Source organism: Bubalus kerabau, chromosome 2 (genome assembly GCF_029407905.1).
Source record: "Bubalus kerabau isolate K-KA32 ecotype Philippines breed swamp buffalo chromosome 2, PCC_UOA_SB_1v2, whole genome shotgun sequence".
NCBI classification, from domain to species: Eukaryota; Metazoa; Chordata; class Mammalia; order Artiodactyla; family Bovidae; genus Bubalus; species Bubalus kerabau.
In genome coordinates, this window is record NC_073625.1 from 156,986,786 (window position 1) to 157,011,581 (window position 24,796).

General features: G+C 37.2%; 1 protein-coding gene across 1 annotated transcript in view; it reads right to left on the reverse strand.

Annotated features, from left to right (window-relative positions):
• LEKR1 (leucine, glutamate and lysine rich 1) overlaps positions 1-24,796 on the reverse strand; it is a 211,266-nt gene that overhangs the window by 140,066 nt on the left and 46,404 nt on the right. Inside the window, exon 4 of the mRNA XM_055569250.1 lies at positions 6,879-6,998. Coding sequence (XP_055425225.1) covers positions 6,879-6,998 — 120 coding nt within the window. The remainder of the gene's footprint in view (positions 1-6,878; positions 6,999-24,796) is intronic.

The following is a 24,796-nucleotide window of genomic DNA, read 5'->3' on the forward strand; positions in this document are numbered from 1 at the left end:
ACAGCTTCTAGAATAGCTATTTCTTTGGAAGGAATGATGCTGAAGCTGAAACTCCAGTACTTTGGCCACCTCATGCGAAGAGTTGACTCATTGGAAAAGACTGATGCTGGGAGGGATTGGGGGCAGGAGGAGAAGGGGACAACAGAGGATGAAATGGCTGGATGGCATCACTGACTCGATGGACATGAGTCTGGGTAAACTCCGGGAGTTGGTGATGGACAGGGAAGCCTGGCGTGCTGTGATTCATGGGGTCACAAGGAGTCGGACACTACTGAGCGACTGAACTGAACTGAACTGAAAATGACTATTGGCAAGAACAAAGAAAAAGTAGAATCTTCATTCCTGGTAGGAATATAGGTACAGCCACTTTGCAAAATAGTTTGGAGGATTCTTAAAAGTTAAATGTCAATTTACTATCAGTTCAGTTCAGTTCAGTCGCTCAGTCATGTCTGACTCTTTGCGACCCCATGAACCGAAGCACGCCGGACTCCCTGTCAATCACCAACTCCCAGAGTTTACCCAAACTCATGTCCATTGAGTCGGTGATGCCATCTAACCATCTTATCCTCTGTCCTCCCCTTCTCCACCTGCCTTCAATCTTTCCCAACATCAGGGTCTTTTCAAATGAGTCAGCTCTTCGCATCAGGTGGCCAAAATATCGGAGTTTCAGCTTCAAAATCAGTGCTTCTAGTGAACACCCAGGACTGGGCTACTTTAGTATGGACTGGTTGGATCTCCTTGCAGTTCAAGGGAGCTCTCAAGAGTCTTTTCCAAAACCACAGTTCAAAAGCATCAATTCTTTGGCGCTCAGCTTTCTTTCTACTCCAACTCTCACATCCATACATGACTACTGGAAAAACCATAGCCTTGACTAGACGAATCTTTGTTGACAAACTAATGTCTCTGCTTTTTAATATGCTGTCTAGGTTGGTCATAACTTTCCTTCCAAGGAGTAAGCATCTCTTAATTTCATGGCTGCAGTCACCATCTGCAGTGATTTTGGAGTCCAAGAAAATAAAATCTGACACTGTTTCCATTGTTTCCCCATCTATTTCCCATGAAGTGATGGGACCGGATGCCATGATCTTCGTTTTCTGAATGTTGAGCTTTAAGCCAACTTTTTCACTCTCCACTTTCACTTTCATCAAGAGGCTCTTCAGCTCTTCCTCACTTTCTGCCATAAGGGTGGTGTCATCTGCATATCTGAGGTTATTGATATTTCTCCCGGCAATCTTGATTCCAGCTTTTGTTTCTTCCAGTCCAGCGTTTCTCATGATGTACTCTGCATAGAAGTTAAATAAGCAGGGTGACAACATACAGCCTTGACGTACTCCTTTTCCTATTTGGAACCAGTCTGTAGTTCCATGTCCAGTTCTAACTGTTGCTTCCTGACCTGCATACAAATTTCTCAAGAGGCAGGTCAGGTGGTCTGGTATTCCCATCTCTTTCAGAATTTTTCACAGTTTATTGTGATCTATACAGTCAAAGGCTTTGGCATAGTCAATAAAGCAGAAATAGATGTTTTTCTGGAACTCTCTTGCTTTTTCAATGATCCAGTGGATGTTGGCAATTTGATCTCTGGTTCCTCTGCCTTTTCTAAAACCAGCTTGAACATCAGGAAGTTCACAGTTCATGTATTGCTGAAGCCTGGCCTGGAGAATTTTGAGCATTACTTTAGTAGTGTGTGAGATGAGTGCAATTGTGCGGTAGTTTGAGCATTCGTTGGCATTGCCTTTCTTTGGGATTGGAATGTAAACTGACCTTTTCCAGTCCTGTGGCCACTGCTGAGTTTTCCACATTTGCTGGCATATTGAGTGCAGCACTTTCACAGCATCATCTTTCAGGATTTGAAATAGCTCAACCGGAATCCATCACCTCCACTAGCTTTGTTCGTAGTAATACTTCCTAAGGCCCACTTGACTTCACATTCCAGGACGTCTGGCTCTAGGTGAGTGATCACACCATCATGACTATCTGGCTCATGAAGATCTTTTTTGTATAGTTCTTCTGTGTATTCTGGCCACCTCTTCTTAATATCTTCTGCTTCTGTTAGGTCCATACCATTTCTGTTCTTTATTGAGCCCATCTTTGCATGAAATGTTCCCTTGGTAGCTCTAATTTTCTTGAAAAGATCTCTAGTCTTTCTTATTCTATTGTTTTCCTCTATTTCTTTGCATTGATCGCTGAGGAAGGCTTTCTTATCTCTCCTTGCTATTCTTTGGAACTCTGCATTCAGATGCATATATCTTTCCTTTTCTCCTTTGCTTTTCACTTCTTTTCATAGCTATTTGTCAGGTCTCCTCAGACAGCCATTTTGCTTTTTTGCATTTCTTTTTCTTGGGGATGGTCTTGATCCCTGTCTCCTGTATGATGTCACGAACCTCTGTCCATAGTTCATCAGGGAATCTGTCTATCAGATCTAGGCCCTTAAATCTATTTCTTACTTCCACTATGTAATGATTAGGGATTTGATTTAGGTCATACCTGAATGGTCTAGTGGTTTTCCCTACTTTCTTCAATTTAAGTTTGAATCTGGCAATAAGGTGTTCATGATCTGAGCCAGTCAGCTTTTGGTCTTGTTTTTGCTGACTGTATAGAGTTTCTTCATCTTTGGCTGCAAAGAATACAATCAATCTGATTTCAGTGTTGACCATCTGGTGATGTCTATGTTTAGAGTCTTCTCATGTTGTTGGAAGAGGGTGTTTGCTATGACCAGTGCGTTCTCTTCAACTCAGTAGTTCCGAATTATTGATACTTAGGTATTTACTCAAAAGAAATGAAACATACATCCACACAAAGTATGTGAATGTTTATAGTAACAGTATTCTACCAACAAACAGAAAGAATCCAAATGTCTTTCAACTAATAAATGCTAACAAATGTCTCTCAACTAATAAAAATAAAATGGGGTAAATTCATACAATGGAATACCATTTAGAAATGAAAAGGAAAAAAATACAGCATAGATGAACATCAAAAATATCAGTGAAAGATATCAGATATAAAAGAACACATATTGTAGGATTCCATGTAACTGAATTGTTCATAAAAATACAAATCTATAAAAACAGGAAGAAGATAAGTAATTGCCTAGGATTGGTGGTAAAGATAGAGATTGACTGCAAATGGCATGAGGGTCTCCTCGGGATTACTCAAATATTCTAATATTGGAAGTGGTAATGGTTGCACAACTCAGTAGGTTTACTAAAAATCATTACATTATCCACTTAAAAGGTTGTGGATTTTGTAGTTTGTAATTTATATCTCAAAAGCTATTTAAATATGTAAGGTTATTAACTACAGTATCAAGGGTATAAAACAAAGAGAAGTCAGTAATGTTTGGGAGAATCAGAAAAAAAGTAAATACTAGAAGTTTTAATGTGGCTGAAGAGTTGTGAAAGTGAGAGATTTGGGGAGTTGGCTTGAAAATTTCAGAAATGACAGACTCTGGATGTATTTACAAAGAAGAAAAATTAAAGGATAAGTGTATTACAAACAATTTACAGAAGATTCACAATAGGAATCCTTTGAAAGTAAGCATTAGTCTAAAATATTTCAAATATAGATTGATTTGGAATATTGGAGTTATACACATGCATGCATGCTGAGTTGCTTCAGTCCTATCCAACTCTTTGCAACCCTATGGACCTCAGCCTGCTAGGCTCCTCTATCCATGGGGTTCTCCAAGCAAGAATACTGGAGTGGGCTGCCATTCCCTCTTTACATAAAGTGAAGTATACCTATATTTCACACTGTTTTTTAATATCTATTTTACAGATTTTCAAAAGTTAATTTCCATTCTCAAAAGACACTTTACTCTGAATAGCAGATGTGCTGAGCTAACTGAGGCAAACCACAGCTACTCCTCCTCATCACCCCTTTGCAAGAGACAGGTTGGAAATGATGTTAGGGAAAATACAAAGCATGAAGAACACTTTGTTGCAGGCTAGGTGATTAAATCTGATCGCAATTAAACAAATGAGAGGATAATTTAAAAAGAGCAAAGTGACTCAAAGACATAGTTCACTAATCTCTTGAAAGTTCCTTTTGGGCTCCATAGGTAAAGACGATTACATCTGAGTAGCTAAAGCTCAAGCTTCTTTTCCTTACCACCTTAAGAGAGATTATAAGCTCCTTTTCTTTATCCACAGCAAACTCAAAGTTTTATGTTCTAGTAGATACTTTTTAAATAATCAGTAAACTAGTTTAAAATGAGCCTTTAGTAAGGCAACAAAATCACTGAATTATACAACTTTGGGTTTGATTTTATTTCCACCTGACTGCTTTTTCCCATGCAATGTACCTACTACCGAAAGCATTAATAAAACCAGTAATTACATTTATTCATCAGTCACAAACTTTTATTTACATCGTGTCTAGTTATATGGTTACTTTCAAAATTTTTAGTGTGCTACTTTTTAAAATAAATCAGATCCAATACTCCCAATTTGTGATCTTTTAGCTTTCATAAGGAAATGGCAACCCACTCCAGTATTCTTGCCTGGAGAATTCCGTGGACGAGCCTGATGGGCTACAGTCCATGGGGTCACAAAAAATTGGACACGACTAAGTGACTTTCACTTTCATATAAAAATCATAGATCTTTTGAAAACATTTGAAAAAATAAGCAGTAAAATGATGACAAAATTAGAACACAGAATAAAAATAGCATTTAAAGATGTATAAGTTTTTTCAAGAATTTAAAATACTACAAATTACATGTAAAATGTAAATAATAAAGACTAGCTGTATCAGTCCATAATGTCCATAGTATTCTGAAGCAGCATTAATTATCTAATTTAGTCCTAGTCTAACCTTTGAAATGTAGTCAATCCTGCCATCCATAATGGCATTTGTGCATTAAAAAAATGGGTTTCCCTAGCAGACTTGGGCCAAAGCTATTGTTGGAGCCAAGATTGAATACTGATGGTGCTGACTAAAATGGAGAGTTGAGGTCACCTGGGTGGTATCCTGCTGGTTTAATATAGATTTCTAGGAAAAGGCAGAGATTTCTGATGACAAAAGTTGCCATGTTTTGTGAGTAGACTCATTCATTCATTCAAGCATCAGTTTTGTGCAAGGTATTAATGAAACATAGATGGTTAACAGGGTTTCACCAGACACTCCATATAAATTATTAATCAGATCATTTTTTTAACAGAAAAACATTCTTAATAATAACTAGTAGTTTGGAAAAAATAAGAACATTAAAAATGTTCACCTGGCATATTATTTTAGTCAACCTGAACCTGTGTCTTTTTGTAATATTCATTTAACTTATTCCACTTTTCTAAGAGCTAAACGTTACTCAATTTGAAAATTAATCATTCTTTCTGATATGTGCAATATACTTAATTTTTAAAAATACTTCCCCTTTTCTTTAGAATGTTGGGTTTTACCTTTAGTTATTATAAACCCTCCGAAGATTATACAAAAACAGATTTAACACCTTTTATGTTGGAAACTTTGAAATTTAGAAGTCTATTACTATCCAGTTAGAAAATTTCTCCATTCTATTCTTTTCATGTCACTGAACTATCAGGAGATCACGTACACCAAGAAATACTGGTCAAGAGGAGAATGAATTCGTCACTGTGCTTTCATTCTAAATGTCCCTGCAAAATAAGAACAAGGTGTTTGCCTGATTTAAATGTTACTGGCAGGATTTCCCTGGTGGTCCAGTGGTTAAGAATCCACCTACCAATGCAGAGGGCATGGGTTCTTCTATTTCTGATCTGGGAAGATCCCACATTCTTCTGAGAAACTAAGCCTGTGCGCCACACACTACTGAGCTCACAACCCACAGCTACTAAAGCCCACACGTGCTCTACAGCCCTTGCTCCACAAAGAGAGAAGCCACTACAATGAGAATCACCCACGCTGCAACAAGGACCCAGCATGTGCCCCTCAGTTCAGTGCAGTTCAGTTCAGTCGCTCAGTCGTGTCCGACTCTTTGAGACCCCATGAACCGCAGCACGCCAGACCTCCCTGTCCATCACCAACTCCTGGAGTTCACTCAGACTCACGTCCACCGACTCACTCGAGTTGGTGATGCCATCCAGCCATCTCATCCTCTGGCGTCCCCTTCTCCTCCTGCCCCCAATCCCTCCCAGCATCAGAGTCTTTTCCAATGAGTCAACTCTTCGCATGAGGTGGCCAAAGGACTGGAGTTTCAGCCCCAGCATCATTCCTTCCAAAGAAATCCCAGGGCTGATCTCCTTCAGAATGGACTGGCTGGATATCCTTGCAGTCCAAGGGACTCTCAAGAGTCTTCTCCAACACCACAGTTCAAAAGCATCTATTCTTCGGCGCTCAGCTTTCTTCACAGTCCAACTCTCACATCCATACATGACCACTGTAAAGACCATAGTCTTGACTAGACGAACCTTTGTTGGCAAAGTAATATCTCTGCTTTTGAATATGCTATCTAGGTTGGTCATAACTTTCCTTCCAAGGAGTAAGTGTCTTTTAATTTCATGGCTGCAATCACCATCTGCAGTGATTTTGGAGCCCCCCAAAATAAAGTCTGACACTGTTTCCACTGTTTCCCCATCTATTTCCCATGAAGTGATGGGACCAGATACCATGATCTTCGTTTTCTGAATGTTGAGCTTTAAGCCAACTTTTTCACTCTCCTCTTTCACTTTCATCAAGAGGCTTTTTAGTTCAGCCCCCCAAAAAATGTTACTGGTGAAAATATTCAGTTGACATAATAGCTTAAAAAAAAAGTGTTTACATTTTTTAACAACACTATAATATTAAGCTATATAAAAACAGAAACTATATTATTAAAATGTGTTTGAATGTTTCTAAACTTAGTATTAAATGAGTGTACCTTTCCAATACTATAACTTTCAATTTTTTTAAGGTAATCTTACCTGAAGATTTGTGATTGTTTTTGTTTAATTTTTAACTCATGTTGCAACTGACTCAATTCTTTCTGTACCCTCTGAAATTCATCTTGGTAACTTTTTAACTTCATGCTTGCATCTTGAATCCTAAAAATATAAATAAATAACAACTATTATAAATCTAAATATTTCCTCATCAGTACTTTATAAAAATTTAGAACCATTTTTTTCATTGCAGCACTATTTAAAATAGCCACGACATGGAATATTACTCAGCCATAAAAGAGAACAAAATAATGCCATTTGCATCAACATGGATGGACCCTAGAAATTTTCATACTGAGTGAAGTCAGACACAGAAAGACAAATATCATATGATATCACTTATATGTGGAATGTAAAAAAAGGGTATAAATGAACTTAGTTACAGAACAGAAGCAGAGTCATAGATATGGAAGACAAACAGTTACCAGAGAATGAGGAGGGGGAAAAATAAATTGGGAGATTGGGATTGACATATACACAGTACTATATAAAGAATATTGGGTTGGCCAAAACATTCATTTAGGTTTTTCCGTATCATCTTATGGAAAAACCTGAATCAACTTTTTGGCCATCTCAATAAATAACTAATAAGAACCTAATAAGAATCTGTGTAGAGCACAGGGACTTCTACTCAATACTCTTAATGTTTATACTGGAAAATAATATTTAAAAATGAGTTCAGTTCAGTTCAGTTCAGTTGTGCAGTCGTGTCTGACTCTTTGCGACCCCATGAATCGCAGCACGCCAGGCCTCCCTGTCCATCACCAACTCCCGGAGTTCACTCAAACTCATGTCCATCGAGTCGGTGATGCCATCCAGCCATCTCACCCTCTGTTGTCCCCTTCTCCTCCTGCCCCCAATCCCTCCCAGCATCAGAGTCTTTTCCAATGAGTCAACTCTTCGCATGAGGTGGCCAAAGGACTGGAGTTTCAGCTTTAGCATCATTCCTTCCAAAGAAATCCCAGGGCTGATCTCCTTCAGAATGGACTGGTTGGATCTCCTTGCAGTCCAAGGGACTCTCAAGAGTCTTCTCCAACACCACATTTCAAAAGCATCAATTCTTCGGCACTCAGCTTTCTTCACAGTCCAACTCTCAAATCCATACATGACCACTGGAAAAACCATAGCCTTAACTAGATGGATCTTTGTGGATTTATGTATATGTACAACTGATTCATTTTGCTGTACACATGAAACTAACACAAGATCATAAATCAACTATACTCCAACAAAAATTTTTAAAAATTAAATCCACTTTTAATAAAAATAAAAGGAGAAAACTATGCCTCTTTTATAGGCAAAGTGAGTATATAGATAAAGTATAGAGAGAAACATGCTGCTGCTGCTGCTGCTAAGTCACTTCAGTCATGTCCGACTCTGTGCAACCCCATAGACGGCAGCCCACCAGGCTCCCCCGTCCCTGGGATTCTCCATGCAAGAACACTGGAGTGGGTTGCCATTTCCTTCTTCAATGCATGAAAGTGAAAAGTGAAAGTGAAGTCGCTCAGTCGTGTCCAACTCTTCAAACCCCATGGATTTCAGCCTCCCAGGCTCCTCTGTCCATGGGATTTTCCAGGCAAGTGTACTGGAGTGGGTTGCCATTGTCTTCTCCAGAGACAAGCCAAATAGCCATTATCCCTGGGGAGAGAGTAGAACTGACAGGCAGGAGAAATGCAACAAATATTGAAGGGAAGCATAACTTGTACTCTTTATCTTTTGTATTGTTTGAATTTTTGCAATGAAAATGTATTTTTACTTGAAATACTAATTAAAATGTACTTAAACAAATAGTTTAACTTTTATCAAAGTAATATATGTTAAATGTCAAATATTACTGAGTTAGAAAAAATATTAATCATTTGCTTTTACCCCAATTTTTACTGCCAAAAATAATTACTTTCAACTTTTTTCTTTTTGTATTTACCTCTACATTATTAAATAACATACTTACACTGTTATTTCTTAAATTTCATTTTAGATATTACCTTGTGAATTACAAATCAGTTAAGCTCTGGTTCTGCTACTTAACTGAGACCTGAATATGATGACTTAAATATACAGAAGTATATTATCTTACATAAGATGAACGTATTGGTAGCCAGTCCCATGCTGATATATGATAGCTTGAATGTATCATCACAGCCCCAGGATCCTTTCAACTCTCTGGTCTACTATGATTGGTGTGTGTTCATTATTCTCATGGTCTATGATAATGGCAAAAACACTGACCATTACTTTCCTATTCCAGACCACCAGCAGCAGAAGGCTCCTCGATCCCTTTCAAGGAGATTTCCTGGAAGTACCTCTGTATACCTCTCCTGAACCTAAATATCTGACTGTACCTAGCTGAAAGTGAATCTGAAAAATGTAATGTTTTAACTGGAAAGATTAACCATCAGATATATCCATAATTCTATTACAAAGGAAGGAAGGAGAATGTATGTTGGGATGGGTAGCTTGCAGTCTCTAACACAATCCTAAAAAGAATTAACTTTCCTATACATACCTACACGCCTACAGAGATATATACATATGCACACACACCACCCGCAAACACATACACCACATGCACACAGAGCCTTCTTCCCCTCATCCTCCCAATATAGTTAAAATAATCTTTCTATCTAGTGTTGATATTATTCTTCACTAGTGTGCTACATGTTATGCCATGATCACATTTTTTTCTTTACCATATGTTTATTTTTATATAATCCAGTATTTTTTTACTTTTTTTAAATTATGAAAGTATGACAACATATTTACAGGAGACTTGGAAAATACAGGACAAGGTTATATATAACCAATGTCCCCTACATCTCCTGCATTGGCAGGGGTGGAGCAGGAAAAATTTAAGATGAGTCTAGTACATTTTATGATGCCTGAAAGTAAGGAAGAGTTCAAGGGAAGACAGAGGCATTTTGAAAGGGCACAGGTGCCATGTGAAAGAGCTCCTAATGGCTGAACTGGAACGACTGAGCAACAAAATATATAACTGTAATATTGGATTATAACCCACAAAATAAATGAATCCATATTGACATTAACAAATAATTTAATAGTTAAATAGGAGAGAAGAAACAGTTGTTCCTTACAGAAAAACTCCAATTAAAAAATATAGAAGGAATGAGAAAAAGAAAAAGCAATTAGACAAGAACAATAATAACTGTTGTAAGCAAAATCTATGGTAAAAAGTAGGTGAAAGTTTAAGGAGAAATAGAATATTTGAATATTCTCAAAAATAACTTTGAGAATATTATTAATTATAATTAACTAACATTTATTAATTATAAAGGGAAAAATGATAATTTTTCAATGGAGGAAGCTGGGAACACCACCTCAGCCAAGTGATCAAGGTTTAACAACATCTGCAAAAAAACATATTGAGGTTATATACACTTTGACTTGATACACTGGAAAGGGCACATCATTTCTGTAGTATTCTTGCTAAAAAATTAATAATGTCTATAAAACTATGGGTAAACATCAGACAAACCCAAATTGAGGAGATTCTACAAAACAATTGACCAGTTCTCTTCAAAAACCTCCAGTCACAAAAGACAAAGAAAGACTGAGGAACTGTCACAGATCAAAGAAGATTAAAAAGATACGAGGTCTAAATGCAATCAGTCTAAATTCAATTTGACCCCAAATTGAATTGTGACTGGAAAAAAGATGTCAGTGGAAAAATTGATAAAATCAAATAAAATCTGTAGGTTAGTTAACAGTATTATACCAATGCTAATTTCTTAGTTTTTATAATTGTACCACATTGATGGAATGTGTTAACATTGGAGGGGCTTGGTATAGTGCTGTACTATTTTTGCAACTTTCTATAAGTCTAAAATTATTTCAAAATAAAAAGTTATAAAATCACTTGTATATATTTAATGAATAATTTGTACATGTGAATGTATCTGTGTTACAAACTATGTTGTAAAAAGGTGGATATACATTAAATTTTAGAAGTTATGCAATTTTTATATAACAAAAATGAAACACCTTCATGGTCAATATTAGAGAAACATTAAGTAACCTATGTTCCTATGGAATACTATATTTTAAAAAAAGAATGAAGTAGATCTTTATGTCCTGGCATGGAAAGAATGCCAAGACTTAACAAGAAAAAAAAACAAAAAGCAAGTTGTAATTTACAGGTCAACAAGAGTTTCCAAACACTCCTTGTGTGAATGTAAATTGCCAAACTACTTTGACTAAATAGTAGGACCTATGAAACCTGGCCATATGCATAATGCCATGACCCAGAATTTCCACACCTGGTACATATCCAATAGAAAAATGTGCTTAAATGTTTACCAAAGACATTCATACAAATGTTCATGGCAGCACTGATTTTAAAAGCCCCAAAGTGAAAAAAAAAAAAAAAAAAAGCCCCAAAGTGTGAACAGCCAAATGCTTACTCACAGCAGAACAGATAAATCCATCATGATATATTCATACCATGGAAAACTGAATAGCAATAAGAATGAACGAACAGCAGTTACCTGTAACAAGATGGGATGCATCTCGCAAATATAATGCTAAGTAAAGAAAATTAGGCAAAAGAATACACACCCTATTATTCCATTTACATAAAGTTCAAAAATAGGCAAAATTAATCCGTGGTAGTGTAAGTCAAGGCTAGTTTCCTTTAAGTAGGTGACTGAGATAAGTACAAGAGAGCTTCTAGGAGGATGTCAATGTTCAGTTTCATGATCTGGGTGCTGATTACATGAGAAATTCACTTTGTGAAATTTAGTTTTAGCTGTACATGTATTATTTGTGCATTTTTCTCTTATATATGTTATACTTCAATAAAATTTTATAAAAATAAAATAAAATTAGAATTAAAAAAGCACCTTAATCTCATTATATGTGTTTATCTAAGGTTGATAAATAGGTTAAAAAGTCCAGAAATATTTGAAGAAAATTTAATCTCATTAGTATATTTTGGGGTTAAATGAAATTTGTATAAACATTCCTTAATAAAACATGTGGAATATAGCCAATATTTTATAATAACTGTAAATGGAGTATAACCTTTAAAATTATATAAAAATTTAAATTCTTTTAAAAAGCCCATTGCAGCTATTAAGATTTACCCAGAAAATAATTCTAGGACTTCCCTGATGGTTCAGTGGAGGGGAGTCCACCTGCCAATGCAGGAGACACAGGTTGGATCACTGGTCCAGGAAGATTCCACATGCCACAGAGCAACTCAGCCTGTGAACCACAACTACTGAGCCTGAGGTGTAGAGCCCACGAGCCACAACTACTGAGCCTGTGTCCTGCAACTACTGAAGACTGTGTGCCTAGAGACTGTACTCCACAACAAGAGAAGCCACCATAACGAGAAGCCCACACACCACAGTGAAGAGTAGCCCCCACCCCACTCACCGCAACTAGAGAAAGCCGACACACACAAAAAGGACAGCAACAAACACCCAGCACAGCCAAAAACAATACATATTATTTTTAAAAGAACTTCAAGATTTTTTTTACAAATATTTTCCTATTTGTGATTAGGAAAAAAAATACACATTAAAGCTTTATAATGTCATATTCCCCAAATGAATATTACTTGTAAATCACATCTTAAGCCCTCTGACAACACTCCCTGAGAAGTTAGGTCACATTAGTTCACTCTGTTTTGTCTTTGCTAATGCTACTTTACTTCTTTCAATCAAACTGATCTGGCTAAAAATGACATTCATGAAAGGTATTAATGTTCACTTTTATTGTATATATTATATTAAGTTTATGAAATAAATAATTCATAAAATATTGTAATCCAATATGTACTATGCAAGCACATGGTTTTCTCTAAGGGTCATAATGCTGCATAGAATTTGAACACTATGTTGACTGATGTGAGGACATGCTGTTGTCTAGTCAGAGGGTGTTCCTGAAAACAGTTAAGACCAACAGCATGTTGTAGTGGACAGAGTCCTGTACTGGGAGTTAGATGACTTGTATTATAACCCTCTTGCCAACGCAACCATGGGAACAACACAGTCATTACCCTTATCTATTTTCCAGTTTTTCCCTTAGCCAACTTGATTAAAATGGATTGTGGTAAGAATCCCAGAGTTCTAAAACAAATTTGGGAAAGGTATTATTGTCTCTTCTTACATACTTTCATTTGGATCATTATTGGCATTATTCATAATGAGACTATTCTAAAGGAAAATACTTTTAAATGTCCTTTTAACTTCCCTCCATTCTGTAGTCAAATGCTTTAGAAAAGACAACAAGAAAGCCAATCACATCATGAGGTATTTTACCACCTGAAACCTAAACTTCTTTTTGTCAAGCTCTTGGCTTGAAGGATTCACTTATTTTTAGTCTTTCCATCAAACTGGTTTTGCAGCAATCTGAGATGACAGATGGAAGTTCAAGGTATGAAAAAATTAGAGTGGAGGATTTTCAGGATTGTGTCCTACCAAGATCTGACAGGCAAAGGCATCTAACTATCAAGGGGAAAATTAGAATTGCAACAGAGAAATCAATCAAAACAAGATAGTACTTCAAGAGTTCTTGGGAAATGGATTTTAGACATTGACATATGACTACCAGAAGTGGCTGCTGTAACCACTCTATTGGAATCAATCACTATCTAAATGCATCCAGAAAATTACATTACCTTTCCAGAAAACAGACAATGAGAGTGGGAAGCCCACGTATGTAGGTAGGTAAATCTCGTAGGATTCAATTAAACTAGAAAGAATTCTTATTTTGCAGAGAAAAGCCATAAGCACTCTAAAACCCCAGAGGCAGAACCCAAGCTCCTTTACCTATTATCAGGACCTTTGGCAACTTTAAAAATGTCAACAAGAGATTACACAGGATTGGGAAATGTCACTAACATATAAGTTCTACTGTATAGAAGAGTAGCAATATTTAAGACAAAATTATTTGTGAACACAATTTTCTCTTGTGTGGCATTCTATTCCTTTTATTTTAAAAAATTAGTGTGATATTTATATCTTACTGCTAAAGTTCTAACTTGGTTATCAAAATATATTCTTCTGCCAAAGCAGTTTTACTTTTATCCTGAAGAATCATTACCCTGATTCAGTTCAATTCAGTCACTCAATCGTGTCCGACTCTTTGCGAGCCCATGGACTGTTGCACACCAGGCTTCCCTGTCCATTACCAACTCCTGGAGCCTACTCAAACTCATGTCCGTCAGCTGGTGATACCATCCAACAATTTCACCTTCTGTTGTCCCCTTCTCCTCCCACCTTCGATCTTTCCCAGCATCGAGGAGTTTTCCAATGAGTCAGTTCTTCTCATCAGGTGGCCAAAGTATTGGCGTTTCAGCTTCAGCATCAGTCCTTCCAATGAATATTCAGGACTGATTTCCTTTAGGACGGACTGGTTGGATCTCCTTGCTGTCCAAGGGACTCTCAAGAGTCTTCTCTGACATCACATTTCAAAGCAAAAATTCTTCGGCACTCAGCTTTCTTTATAGTCCACGTCTCACATTCATACACGACTGTTGGCAAAACCAGAGCTTTGACTACATGGACCTTTGTTGGCAAAGTAACATCTCTGCTTTTTAATATGCTGTCTAGGTTGGTCATTGCTTTTCTTCCAAGGAGCAAGTGTCTTTTAATTACACAGCTGGAGTCACCATCTGCAGTGATTTTGTAGCCCAAGAAAATGAATTGTCACTGTTTCCACTGTTTCCCCATCTATTTGCCATGAAGTGATGGGACCAGATGCCATGATCTTAGTTTTTTGAACACTGAGTTTTAAGCCAGTTTTTTTCACTCTCCTCTTTCGTTAAGAGGCTCTTCCCTTTCATTAAGAGGCTCTGTAGTTCTTCTTCGCTTTCTGCCATAAGGGTGGTGTCATCTGCATATCTGAGATTATTGATATTTCTCCCAGCAATCTTGATTCCAGCTTGTGCTTTATCCAGCCCAGCATTTTGCATGATGTACTCTGCATATAAGTTAAATAAGCAGGGTGACAATATACAGCCTTGACATACTCCTTTCCTGATGTGGAACCAGTCTATTGTTCCATGTCCAGTCCTAATTGTTGCTTCTTGACCTGCATACAGATTTCTCAGGAGGCAGATCAGGTGGTATGGCACTCTCATTTCTTTAAGAACTGTCCACAGTTTGTTGTGATCCACACAGTCAAAGGCTTTGGCATAGTCAATAAAGCAGAAATAGATGTTTTTTCGGAACTCTCTTGCTTTTTCCATGATCCAGCAGATGTTGGCAATTTGATCTCTGGTTCCTCTGCCTTTTCTAAAACCAGCTTGGACATCAGGAAGTTCACGGTTCATGTACTGCTGAAGCCTGGCCTGGAGAATTTTGAGCATTACTTTGCTAGCATGTGAGATGAGTGCAATTATGTAGTAGTTTGAATATTCTTTGGCATTGTCTTTGTTTGGGATTGAATGAAAACTGACCCTTTCCAGGCTTGTGGCCACTGCTGAGTTTTCCAAATTTGCTGGCATACTGAATGCAGGACTTTCACAGCATCATCTTTAGGATTTGAAACAGCTCAACTGGAATTCCATCACCTCCACTAGCTTTGTTCGCAGTGATGCTTCCTAAGGCCCACTTGACTTCACATTCCAGGATGTCTGGCTCTAGGTGAGTGATGACACCATCGTGGTTATCTGGGTCAAGAAGATCTTTTTTGTATAGTTCTTCAGTGTATTCTTGCCACCTTTTCTTAATATCATCTGCTTCTGTTAGGTCCGTACCATTTCTGTCCTTTACCGTGCTCATCTTTGCATGAAATGTCCCCTTGGTATCTCTAATTTTCTTGAAGAGACCTCTAGTTTTTCCCTTTCTATTGTTTTCCTCTATTTCTTTGCATTGATCACTGAGGAAGGCTTTCTTATCTCTTCTAGCTGTTCTTTGGAACTCTGCATTCAGATGCTTATATCTTTCCTTTTCTCCTTTGCCTTTAGCTTCTCTTTTCTTTCTCAGCTATTTGTAATGCCTGTCAGACAACTATTTTGCCTTTTTGCATTTGTTTTTCTTGGGGATGGTCTTGATCACTGCGTCCTGTACGTCACGGACCTCTGTCCATAGTCTTCAGGCACTCTCTCAGCTCTAATCCCTTCAATCTATTTGTCACTTCTACTGTATAATAATAAGGAATTTGACTTAGGTAACACCTGAAAGGTCTAGTGGTTTTCCCTACTTTCTTCAATTTAAGTCTAAATTTGGCAATAAGGAGTTCATGATCTGAGCCACAGTCAGCTTCCAGTGTTGTTTTTGCTGACTGTATAGTACTTCTCCATCTTTGATTGCAAATAATATAATCAATGTGATTTAGGTATTGACCATCTGGTGATGTCCATGTGTAGAGTCTTCTCTTGTGTTGTTGGAAGAGGGTATTTGCTATGACCAGTGCATTCTCTTGGCAAAACTGTTAGCCTTTGGCCTGCTTCATTGTGAACAAGCTTATGTTTGCCTAATTTAGAAGCTGAAAATCAGTTCCTGAATATGTTTTATTTGACTTGCAGAGTGTTTTTTTTTTTTTTTTTTTAATGAGAACTACTTTAAAATTTGAGGGATTTTACATAAAGATGCATATTCTCTGCTTTTCTGTAAAAATCAAGCAATTCAGAAACAACAACCCACAATTCTGTCTCCTGGAGCAGCTGCCTCATGCAATAAGCACGTGCTTTTCTGAGTGCTGTAGTTCCCACCCAGCCTGTTTAATTCACTTATTCTGGATACCTGTTTTACTCCACAGGAATTTGATTTGCCTTTCTGCCTACTTCTAAAATGAGGCCAGCTGAATGAGCCTTTGGCTACTTCAAATATTTTATTCTTTCAAAATTCCAAAAGATGGTTGTCTGTCACTCACTTGAGGAATCCTGTAAAATAAATTAATTCTATTTTTACTTTAAAAAATAAAAATGTCTATACCTATCTCTATCTATCTATCCATCTATCTGTCTATCTGACTAGAAAGAACATTAACCATAGAGAAAAACCTAAATTTATACTGACAGTTACCAAGATATTAAAACTTGAAGGCAAGGAGAAACCATGACTGCTTCAAAATTGCAGTGGTTCCTTAGTTGAAAGATTAGTTGATATCTACCCTACTGACAGCAATTTGGCTGTCATATAGCTGGCAAGAATGGGCATTTTCATCTCCTTTCCCAACAAACAACAAACACAGTAAAACTGCAGAAAGAAATGACCAAGCACCAACTATGCAAATGGCCCAATGCAACATGCTTTACAGATGTTCTGATTTAAGCTTTTACAGTTTAGCTCCAGCTTCTCAATCTCCTTTTAGTACCAATCAAGGGATTTTTGCCTGATATTTAGCAGTTTCCTCACCATACCAAATGTTTCATTAACCCTTATTTTAGTGTTGTCAAGGTGTGTTCTACAGTAAGCCTCCACCACAATTAATGGCTTCATAGGAAACTATGATTGCAAAAAACAGATTTCTTTATCGTAAGACTTCTCACAGCTTTTAGTATGCTAATATGTAAAAAAAATCACCAAAAGAAGACAGATGTAGAGTATGTTTCAAACTTAAAATCTGACCACAGAATACTTCTTTAGTAACATTTCTCAGGAATCCCTTTGAACATACTTTGAGTGTGTTCTATTTTCAGTATTAATTTAATAACCATTCTATGTGATAACTTTTTATTTAAAGTAATGTTCATTTCAATAGAGTGTCAGAACATATCCACAAAAGGCAGAAAGTCGACCAGATCAGCAGGTACTCCCAACAAGAACAGAGATTCTTCTTTCCTTACTGAGCCCTGAAAAGGACTCACATCTGGCCACATAAGCTGTCCCCTTCAGAGGGACTCCTGCCCAGGAGGTATTCTGCTCCATTAAAGACTTCCTTCTCCTACACAATATTTCAGGGATTGTCTCAGGCTCGGCTCTACAAGCTTTCTTGATAACCAAAGTGGTTTCCAACTCCAGACCCTTTGTTTCATCTCTAAGTTCACCCTTGATCCACTGCTTTCAACTTAGACTCCTTGGGCAGGCCAATGAGCCCAATCCTGTTTCTAACCTGCAAGAAACAACTGGGGCACATTCACTACCCAAAAACCAATTTTCTACCCCAAACCTAGACAATTTATTTGATTTTGAAAGAAGAGTGATAGTACTGCACTTAAGGATGCTGTTCCTATAATCTTGGTGAAGTTGAATGTTAATATATTGATTATTAAAGATCAGTAAGGCCAATCCACTGTTTCCCCATCTATTTCCCATGAAGCGATGGGACCGGATGCCATGATCTTTGTTTTCTGAATGTTGAGCTTTAGGCCAACTTTTTCACTCTCCACTTTCACTTTCATCAAGATGCTTTTTAGTTCCTCTTCACGTTCTGCCATAAGGGTGGCGTCATCTGCATATCTGAGGTTATTGATATTTCTCCCAGCAATCTTGATTTCAGCTTGTGTTTCTTCCAGTCCAGCATTTCTCATGATGTATTCTGCATATAAATTAAATAAGCAGGGTGATAATATACAGCCTTGACGTGCTGCGATTCATGGGGTCGCAAAGAGTTGGACACGACTGAGCGACTAAACTGAACTGAACTGACGCCAATCCAAAAGACATGTGAAGGGACCTAGTGAACAGTATATTCTCATACCCACAAGTTATCCCATAGTTAAATTCACAAAGTCTGATCTATCTGATATTCAGATTATTTGCCAAGAGGCCCATGCCATGAACTTCAAGATTTATGAATAAAAATTAATAGCCAAAGAAGGTTTGTCCAATGCTAGTTCTTCACCATGATCTTGAAGACAAAACTACAAAACTACATTATTTTAGACTTCTCTACTCTCTAAAATTTAGAACCTGAAACCTCCCCTGACAGCAAAGGCATAGTTAGAATTCCAGAGCCCCTCAGTAACAGAGACTCTCCTATATATCTTGACCTTACAAGGCTCCAGTATCCCACAAAGGGCTCTACTGAAAAACAGAAGCCGACTAAGGAAGACCTCTTGAAAGTTTTTGAATAGCTACTTTACTGCAAACAGGAAGCTATCATTAGCGGACCTGAGGCACTTCAAACAACCTGACCATCAAACCAGGCTAAATATTAGCAATAATTCTCTCCACTCAGTCTCATCTATTCATTTATTCATTTATCAAAGAACTTCAGTTAATTCAGAAGACTCGCTGGTTGGTTAACCGGCACTAAAGGTTAAGTACTATAACAGCAGGCATGCATAGAATTTTATGTAAGCACAGAGAAGAATTCAGTCAAGGAAGTTATATTGGTAAAAGATGAATTAGGGTTAGTGTAGGGCAGAGGAGGGCCTAACAAGCGAGGAATTTCGGAAGGGTATTAGCCAAACCAGAGAAGCTTGAGAGAAGAGCATATTCTGGTTAATTCTTGGTGGTTCCTGTGGAGTGAAAACAATTAAGAGCAAACTGAAGATCATGTGAGCCATGTTATGGAATGTGCACTTTTCCCTCAGTGCTAGGGGGCACTGGAGGATTTGAGGCAGGAATCAGATTTGCCTTTTAGAAAGACTGCTCTGTCAGAAGTCACTAAGAAACTTGCACAGAGACTGAAATTCAGGAACATGTGAGGAGAACCCTCTCCTCCTATCAGTCCTCTCCTTTAGAATCTTGTTTTGCCTATACAGTTCAACTTATAGATGTTTTCACTGATTGAGAGCATCAGTCAGTACTTACTCTACTTCACAACTATTGCCATGTGATTCCGCCACTTAAGAGACTCGACTCCTGCCCTCAAGCCTTTCTCTTCCCTCCTCTCTCTCCTGCTTGTTAGGACACCGATTCTGACTCCAGGCCTGAGTTCAATAGAATTAAAGACTTGAATGTAAAATGTGAAAACATTAAACTCCTAGAAGAAAACATAGTGGTAACCTCATTGCTTTAGTCTTAGCCATGTTTTTGTGCACCTGTCTCCAAAAGCAAGGGAAACAAAAACAAACATAAACCAATGGGGACTATGTTAAACTAAAAAGCTTCTGCACAGTGAAGGAAACTATCATCAAATTGAAAAAAAAAAACAAAAAAAACCTATGGATGAAGAGAAAAATACTTGCACATCATATATCCAATAAGGGGTTAATTTCCAAACTATGTAAGAAATCCATACAACTCAATCTCAAAAAACAAATAACCTGATTTATAAGTGGACAAAAGACTTGAACAGACACTTTTCCAAAGAAGACATACAAATAAGTCAATAGGTATATGAAAAGGTGCTCAGTATCACTAATCATCGGGGAAATGCAAATCAAAACTACAATAAGATATCACCTCTGTTGACTGAAAAAAAATGCACAACATGAGAGTTGTGAGTTAAGTTTTATTTGAGGACTATAGCCCAGGAGACAGCATTTCAGCTTTGAGAAACGGCTCCAAAGAGGTAGCGGGGAAGGTCAGTATATACATGATTTTGGTACATGCAATCATCCTCATATTATTTTGCAGAAGATTTCTGCTAGTCTTGTGAATATTACGAGGAGCAGATGTCACCATGAAGGATTTGACTGCTTTTCTAGATATTTGGAGATGCAAGAATTGGGTTCATAAAATTATCTCCTGAAAGTATCTATCTATCTGAAATCCTGTTCCACCAGTTTTTCTCAGAGCACAGAGTGCATCATTCCTGATCTCCATACTGAACTCCCTTCGGGGGTATTGAAGGTCAACAGCTGCAGTGGCTCATAATTTGATTCTTGTTGAGACAGATGGCAAGCACCAATTTGTAGGTGACTCTTTATACCTGTTAGAATGGCTATTATCAAAAAGACAAGGAATAACAAATATTGGAGAGGATGTGGAGAAAGGGGAACTTTCATATTCTTTTGGTGGGACTATAAGCTGGTGCAGCCACTATGGAAAACAGAAAGGAGATTCCTCAAAAAATTAAGAATACAACTACCACATGACCCAGCTATTCCACTTCTGGGTATTTATCCAAAGAACACAAAAACACTAATTCGAAAAGATAAATGCAGCCCTGTGTTTACTACAGTATTATTTACAATAACCAAGATACAGAAACAACCTAAGTGTCCACTGAAGGATAAACAGATAAAGAAGCTGTGGTATGTACACTCAATGGAATACTACTCAACAACTAAAAGAATGAAATCCTACCATTTTGTGACAACATGGATGGACCTTGAGGGCATTATGCCAAGTGAAATAAAAGTGAAAGTGAAAGTAGGTCAGTCGTGTTCAACTCTTCGGGACCCCATTGACTATACAGTCCATGGAATTCTCCAGGCCAGAATACTGAAGTGGGTAGCCTTTCCCTTCTCCAGGGGATCTTCCCAACCCAGGGATCGAACTCAGGTCTCCCATATTGCAAGCGGATTCTTTACCAGCTGAGCCACAAGGGAAGCCCTAGGTGAAATAAGTCAAAGACAAATGCTTATAATTCCACTCATATGTGGAATATAAAACAAACAAACAAAACAAAAACTCATAGATACAGTGAACAGATTATTGGTTATCAGAGGGGAAAGATGTTGAGGGGTGAGCAAAACAAGTAAAGGGGGTCAACTGTATGTGATGGATGGTTACTAGATTTGTAGTGATGATCACTTTGTAGTGTATAGACATGTCAAATCATAATTCTGTTTACCTGAAACTTATATAACCTAAAAAAAGTTCTTCTGGAGTGTCACAGTATAAACAAATATAAAGATGCTTATCTAGTTTCCCATAAATACTGCACTTTGCTTTGGTAAAATACAAACATGCTTTTAGAAAATAAATGCCCATATTCAAGGTTGCTGCCTCTTTTCTTACATACCTTCTGTCAAAGAAATGCTCTTTGATATCAGGGGTGAACTGATAATGCTGATCTCACTTAACAGCATAGAGACACCTCAGAGTTGCCTGATAAATATAATGTAATATTACAACTTAACTGACTCCAAATATACTAACGAGGAATTTCTGACAGTTGGAACAAAAGAATGCACTTTAGTTTATCTGCATTATTTATGATGGAAATATTAATTTAATAATGACTTACAACTTCAGAATAAGTACAAACTATTTACATTTAGAAATAATTAAAAAGTATAACATTAGGTTTGTGCTGTGTGTGTGTGCTCAGTCATGTCTGACTCTTTGTGACCCCATGGACTTCTCTGTACATGGAATTTTCCAGGCAAGAATACTAGAGTGGGTTTCCATTTCCTATTCCAGGGGATCTTCCCGACCCAGGGATAGAACCCACGTCTCTTGTGTCTCCTGAACTGGCAGGTTGATTCTTTACCACTGCTCTACCTAGAAAACCCAACATTAGATTGCTGCTGCTGCTGCTCCTGCTAAGTCGCTTCAGTCATGTCCGACTCTGTGCAACCCCATAGATGGCAGCCCACCAGGCTCCCCCTTAACGTTAGGTTAAGGGTTAACCTAATAACCCTTAAGGGTTAATTAAATAACCCTTAACATTAGGTTAAGGGTTATTAAATCGAAGTGGTGAAGTATTAAAGCACATAATGCTTTGTCATCCTGGTTTTATTATTTATATATACTCAATGAATTAAAACTGAATATGTACTAAAATTAGATTGCTCTTGGCAAATAATGCTGAATTTTGAGGTCAATTACAAATGGTGAGATTTCACTTCTCTTAATTTTGGCATTTAAATAAATGAGTTAGTTCAGTATGCTACTTTATATTGCTTTATATACAATATACAATTTATACACTATATATACAACTTATATACAATACAGTTGCCCTTGTATTGATATTAAAATGTTTATTTTTCAAAATCATCTTTTCCTACAGTTCAGAAAACTTTTATAACAATGACAACGATAACAACAAAAGTAATAAGGAACTCCACTGAGCATTTACCAAGTGCCAGACACTGTGCTTAAATATTTACATGAAACATCACAATACTCCTATGAGGTTAATTCACTACCAGCCCCATTTGACAGATAAGGGAATGAAGAGGCAGAGAGATAAGCAAGCTGAATTAGGCCATATAACCAGCAAAGATCAAGCCAGGATTTGAACCTATCCTGCTACTGACATGGAGTTGACCATACTTTACTCTGATTTTGTGCATGTGATTATTTATTTGCATATCACTTTGGAAGATGGATTTTTATTTGCATATTGTACTTTGACTTCTGTCTTGATTAAATTGATACTTACTGGAGATTGACAGGAATTGAGGAGTGGGAAATGGCCTTATCAAGAAAGGGAAGTGAGCTGCAGCTAAAAATGTTATCACATGAAGGAAAGTTAAGCAGAAGATTAACTTTACACATATTCCCAAACATACTTTTTTTTTTTTTAATCCCCTCACAAAACCCAGGACTTAACAGAGGGAAAGAGTTTAGTGGTAATTCTCAAGAAACTTTATTTTCATGGGCATAAAATGTTTTCACAATCAACCCCAGTTAGTCTCTGTCTTTCAGCACCGTAAGAATTTGGCATACTGCTCCGCTCCTTTCCTCCTGAGAGAAAATACAAATGCTTGCCAAAGCACTTAATATTCTAGCTTCCACAGCAAATCTCTTTCATCTCCTTCTAACTCCTTCCAAACTGGCTTCAGATTTGGGCAAAAGAAAGGTACTGGAGGAAAGAAGCACAGGGGGTTATTGGTGTTTCTCTCTTTTTCTACTGTGACAAACAAAACATGCTCATAATTATATGAAACATATTTTTCTTTAGTATAATTCTTGCTATCAACGCTAGAACACTCTCGAGGTGAGCTATGACTTCCCTCTCACAACAGTGTAAAACCGCAGGCTAATATTATAGTATAAATGAGGTACTAAATGGTTGGCTTCTAACTTGTTGACAATTTTAAGTTTTACTTCCATAGCTAACTTTTTTCCTCTAAAAGTGATAGGAAACAGAGAAAATTATAATCTATTCGTGTAGATATAAAGATATGAGTGAATAAAATATCTAGCCAAAGAAAACAATATTAATAAAGAAATCTAGGATTTAACATTTACAAGAAAATAAACTTTCTATTTCAGAAAATAAGAGTTCTAAAACAGGTTACAATAATGTTTCTTTTTACAGAGGCATGAACATAATATGTTTTTCAGCTCATATTCTAGTTTTTCATGAAGTTAAAAAAAGAAAAAGAGACAGGCTTGTGTTTGGAATATGACACTGGTAAGAAAGACCTGAAAACACTGGATAAAGTCTGACACAGAAGAATAATAATGATAAATATTCCAAGAAAAGTCTGCCTTTAACAGACACAACTTAAGAGAAAAAAATGACAGGTTAAAAGCAAAAGATTAGAGAAAGAGAGAAAACAAATAAATCTAAGCAAAAGGAAAGGAACAAAGAACACAGCACGTTGAGCTAGTTATCTTTCCTCAGATTAGCAGCCCCCAAGATGGCTGGATATTCTATCAATAAATAGGCATTTTTAATCATTTTATTTTTGCTACTCTCTCTGTGCCTCTCCAAAATCTTCTGACTTACTATCCAAAGAAAGCCATTAATTTCATTTCACAAATTTACTTCTTTTGCCAGGAGAAATATCAATAACCTCAGATATGCAGATGACACCATCCTTATGGCACAAAGTGAAGAGGAACTAAAAAGCCTCTTGATGAAAGGGAAAGTGGAGAGTGAAAAAGTTGGCTTAAAACTCAACATTCAGAAAACAAAGATCATGGCATCCGGTCCCATCACTTCATGGGAAATAGATGGGGAAACAGTGGAAACAGTGTCAGACTTTATTTTTCTGGGCTCCCAAATCACTGCAGATGGTGACTGCAGCCATGAAATTAAAAGACACTTACTCCTTGGAAGGAAAGTTATGACCAACCTAGGTAGCATATTAAAAAGCAGAGACATTACTTTGCCAACAAAGGTCCATCTAGTCAAGGCTATGGTTTTTCCAGTGGTCATGTATGGATGTGAGAGTTGGACTGTGAAGAAGGCTG